This window comes from Sinocyclocheilus rhinocerous, unplaced genomic scaffold (genome assembly GCF_001515625.1).
Source record: "Sinocyclocheilus rhinocerous isolate Xijiao unplaced genomic scaffold, SAMN03320098_v1.1 scaffold853, whole genome shotgun sequence".
In the NCBI taxonomy this organism is placed as follows: Eukaryota; Metazoa; Chordata; class Actinopteri; order Cypriniformes; family Cyprinidae; genus Sinocyclocheilus; species Sinocyclocheilus rhinocerous.
In genome coordinates, this window is record NW_015627738.1 from 541,274 (window position 1) to 546,081 (window position 4,808).

General features: G+C 32.1%; 1 protein-coding gene across 1 annotated transcript in view; it reads right to left on the reverse strand.

The window, feature by feature from the left end:
* Nucleotides 1-3,046: 3,046 nt before the first annotated feature.
* The window catches only part of LOC107733460 (bis(5'-adenosyl)-triphosphatase enpp4), a 5,217-nt gene continuing 3,455 nt past the window's right edge, over nt 3,047-4,808 (reverse strand). Inside the window, exons 3-4 of the mRNA XM_016545080.1 lie at nt 3,968-4,138; nt 3,047-3,806 (exon numbers count right to left, since the gene is read on the reverse strand). Coding sequence (XP_016400566.1) covers nt 3,436-3,806; nt 3,968-4,138 — 542 coding nt within the window. The 3' untranslated portion in view covers nt 3,047-3,435. The remainder of the gene's footprint in view (nt 3,807-3,967; nt 4,139-4,808) is intronic.

The window sequence follows — 4,808 nt, forward strand, 5'->3', positions numbered from 1 at the left end:
AGCAAGGATGCATTAAATTGATCAAAAGTGACAGTAAATACATTTTTTAATTATTTCAAATAATTTAATAAGACTGTACACATGACCATTCAAGTCCATTAAATGTTTTTTTTTAAATAAATTAATGCTTTTATTTAGAAAACTGAAATTTAAATTGAACAAAATTGACAGTAAAGTGTTTTTGGAAATTCTATTTCAAATGAATGCCGTTATTTTGGTGTTACTTTATACTCATTAAAAAATCCTGAAAAAAAATAGAATAATGGTTTCATCAAAAAATATAATGTGCCACAACTGTGTTCAACATTGATAATAATAAGAAATGATAATATTTAAGAATTGATAATAAGCAAATTAGCAAACCAGAATGATTTCTGAAGGATCATGTGATACTGAAGACTGGAGTAATGATGCTGAAAATTCAGCTTTGCATCACAGGAATAAATTACATTTTAAAATATATTAAAATAGAAAACAGATACTTTAAATTGTAATAATATTTCACAATATTACTGTTTTTACTGTATTTTTAGTCAAATTAATGCAGCCTGGGTGAGCAGATATAAATGTACACTATCAGCCAAGAGCCCATTTCTCCTAAATTAACAACAATTCTGTACATAAAAAGTGATAAAAAACAACCTTTACATATCATATTTCGCTCTTGTTCTATAGAATGAGAGATGACTTACTAAAAGTCACAACTGAGTGTCCTCACAACAGTGTCATGATATACAGTAACCCCTAGTTCACCTGGTATGTTTAGAATAACATAAAGTGAGACCTCTAGTGGCTGCTTAACACTAAAAAAACACTTTAAATATCTGAAATAGACTTTTTATTTGATTTTCAGATGACAAATGTCATGTATTTCTAAGTGACAAAAGGTTCCATAGAGTTTTTGCTTTGCATAGTTTCATGAATATTCAAAAAGCTGTGAACATACGACCACAAACATTTGATAGCCAAATACTGCACAAGCCAGGATGATTTCCTATGTTTCAGTAACCTTCCTTTCAGTAACTAAAGATTGATGCGAAATAATATTGACCACTGCTAAATGTACAGACAAAACTGCAAGAAATACTTAAAGTGACAAGCAATGGCTAAAAAGTCAAAAAAAGAAAAAGTTTTACACAGCTTTTCGAACTCATTTCTCGTCAACAGTCAAAAAAAAACAGCATTACAAGTCAAAAACACTTATTATTTCCCAATACAATTAGCAATGTCATTTAAAAAAAGAACAACTGCTAGTAATTAAATAGAAAAATAAAATCCCTGTTATACAAACATTTAAGCATGAATAAAAATTGCTCATTTTAAAAGCAGCAACATCTTCCCTTCCCCCAATCTGAACCTACAGATTACAGTGCAACAAGCAAAAACACAAGCTTTAGAGTGTATTCACACATACAACTATCTCTGAGAAACATTCAACTATACAAGCAAGATTCAGGTAAAAGCCCTCATAAACCCTACAGAAATATTCCTCAGTAGGGATTCAAGAAGAAATGTGAGATTTAGCATTTCTTTAGTTGCATTTGATCTAAATAAACCTTTTCTGAAAAGTAATAAAAACCAAGCAACCTCTAAAAAAGAAATAAATATTCATATTTAACTGGTTGTGTATGCCCTGGTGATGAAAACAGATAAAACATGTGACTTAATAAATAAAGTTTCACTACAGGCAAACTCAGTACGGGCATTTTCAAGTAACCTCAGTATCCTGGTTCACTGAAAAGAAGCTTGTAATAATTGTTATTGCTTATGTTCTGCACCTTTTTTGTTCTGCATTTCCCAAAAGCATTGCAAGCCTAAGTAGAAACCATTGTCATCAATGCATTCTAAGATTTACTTAGACTTGTGATGATTTTGGGAAACGCACAGCAGTTAAAGAGCATGAAGCATGGCATACCTCAGTAACCTGACTGCTAACATACAGTATGCATAGATATAAAGCTATATTTACATGCATATGATCATGCTAAAAAGCATTACTGGAAGTAGCACGACTTAATCATTCATAAATCTGTGTTAAATGTGATGACAGCATGCTTGTGCGTGTGAGATTTTTCAGGAAATGATCTAACACAATCAAAATATTTCTAGCTTTGTTTTTTTGTTTTTTGGAATATTGTTGTTGTCCAGGGTATGGAAACTTATTTCCGCCACAAAAATGGAAATTGTGACAATTCTGAGTTCTGTTTTTTCTGAAAATTCTGACATTTTCATTGCAATTCTGGAAAAAAAAAGTCAGAATTGTATATATACTCTTAATTGCAAAATATTAACTCAGAATTTGAAGAAAAGTCTGAATTGTGAGATATAAACTCAAAATTAAAAAAAAAAAAAAAAAATATTTTTTATTTTTTAATCGGTGACGGAAACAAGCTTGACTTTTTCCTCGCAATTACGAGTTTATAACTTGCAATTCTGACTTTTTTTCCTCAAAATTAGTTTATATATCACAATTCTGAGTTTGAATTATCTTGCAGTTCTGAGGAAGAAAAAACAGAATTACAAGGTATAAAGTCACAATTACCTTTATTTTGACTTTTCCTCAGAATTGTGAGTTTTTATCTTGCTATAATAAGTTTATATCTGGCAATTCTGAGAGGGAAAAAAACAGTTGTGAGATAAGTTGTAATTGTAAGTTGCAAGTTTATATCTCACAATTCTGAGGAAATCAGACAAAGTCAGAATTTTGAAAAAAAAAAAACTTTTTTATTTTTTATTCTGTGCCAGAAATAATCTTCCATATCAGTGAACTCATAATCTGGTTAAAGGGATAGTTCACCTAAATATGAAAATTCTGTCATCATTTACTCACCTTCAAACCTGTATGAGTTTCTTTCTTCTGTTAAGCATAAAAGAATATATTTTGAAGAATGTTGGTAGCCAAACAGTTGCTGGTATCCATTGACTTCCATAGTATTTTTTCTTTCGATACTACTGAAGTCAGTGGATCCCAGCAACTGTTTGGTTACCGACATTCTTCAAAATGTTTTCTTTAGTGCTCAACAGAAGAAAGAAACTTGAGCGTGATTAAATAATGACAGAATTTTCATTTTTGGGTGAACTATCCCTTTAAGAAAAAAAGCTACAAATTTGAAAACTAAACGCTTGTAAAGTATTTCTCTCTCAACAGCTGCTGATAATGTTGAGGACATGTTTTGTCATGTTGTTTAGTACTAACGTTGACTCATCATTATTGTGCCTTCAGTGTGTTGCTGGCTTCACAACTGCTGAATTCCTCCCTTACAGTTTCAATATGATTGTCATCTCTGCACCATTTCAGCATTTAAAGGAACAGTTCACCTGAAAATGAAAATGCAGTCATCATTTAGATGAACTATTCCTTTACCATATCCTACATGTGCTTGTATCGAGTCAAATCTCTCCATCCAAGACAGTACCAGCGTCTAATAACACGCTTCATTCCAGCAGCGGCTCGTCATCAGCGTCGTCCTCTAACTCCAAGCGGGCGAACGGACGTGGAGACGAGACATCTCTGTTCTTCATCAGCTTGAATAGACAGGTGAAGGTGGTCAGGATGATCAGAACTCCGATGACGAGGCCCACCGCTAGCGCTAGCTCCCCGCACTGCTCGTTAACTAGCACACAGCGCACGTGAGCGAAGCTGCCGTTGTTGGGCTTCGGAGGGACGCCCACGAGGTGGCACATGAGCGGGTAGAGATCCACACTGTTAAAGCTCGACATCCTGTAGCCTTTGCGAAACGCGGGCCCATGGGCGGCCAGGAAGGGGTGCATGCTGGGAAACGTACTGTCATAGCCATGATCGCCCACTGCGAAAAACAAGAAACATATAAAAAAAAAAACAATATGCATTTTGGAAATACCATTAAAAAAATTTATTTAACAGGAATTTCAAATAGTAAATGTTTTTAACAAGGACATTTCAAGAAGAAGAATGTAAAATAACTCTTTGCTTTCAAGGAACACTTACGGCGCGGGAGTCTGCCATTTTTGACAATCGTCCAGCCTTCATCTGCCACCAGAAGGATTGGCTGGATCCTTACGTTGTTTTTATAGTGCAGCCGATCGGGAACATCGTCCTTCAGGTACACCTTCATGTTACTGTGACAACTGGACAGGTTTTTGTATACAGTCGAATTGCCTGTGAATGAAATAAAAAAAATAAATATGATGAAGCATGCCTATTAGCAGGCCCCGACGGAATCTGTGGACTGATTTTGGAAGGAAAACCTGTGGGATTCTGAGGAATGGATATAAACAAAGTAAAAAATAATTATGCATTAATGCAAAACATTTTTTAAATATTGTGTAAAATAAGAGTAACTTTAAATTCAATATTAATGTTATATAATATGTTTAATTAAATCTATATTATATTTAATACTGATTAAATATTATTTATTAAAATGTTATATATTTAATTTGATATCAGGGTTACTTTAGTGTCACTGATATACCATTATAGTTACTATATTAATCTGCTGAATTCGTTTTTTTTTATATTTTCTGTTTTCACTTTGATTTTAATTAAAGTTTTAGTAATTTTGTTGTTTTTTGTGTCATTTTGTGAATCATTTTAATGCAAGTTTTTGTTTTTAATAAAGTACGTCTATATAGTTTTTATTTCTTATTTATTCATTATTCATCAGTTTTAGTTTATTTAGTTTACTTATCTTATTTTATTTAATTTAGTGTTTATTTAATTTAAATTATATTGCAAGTACAATTAAGTATATTAATATATATATACACCAAGTATACAATTATATTAATAATTTAACACAAATAATTCTAGATATATATATATATAC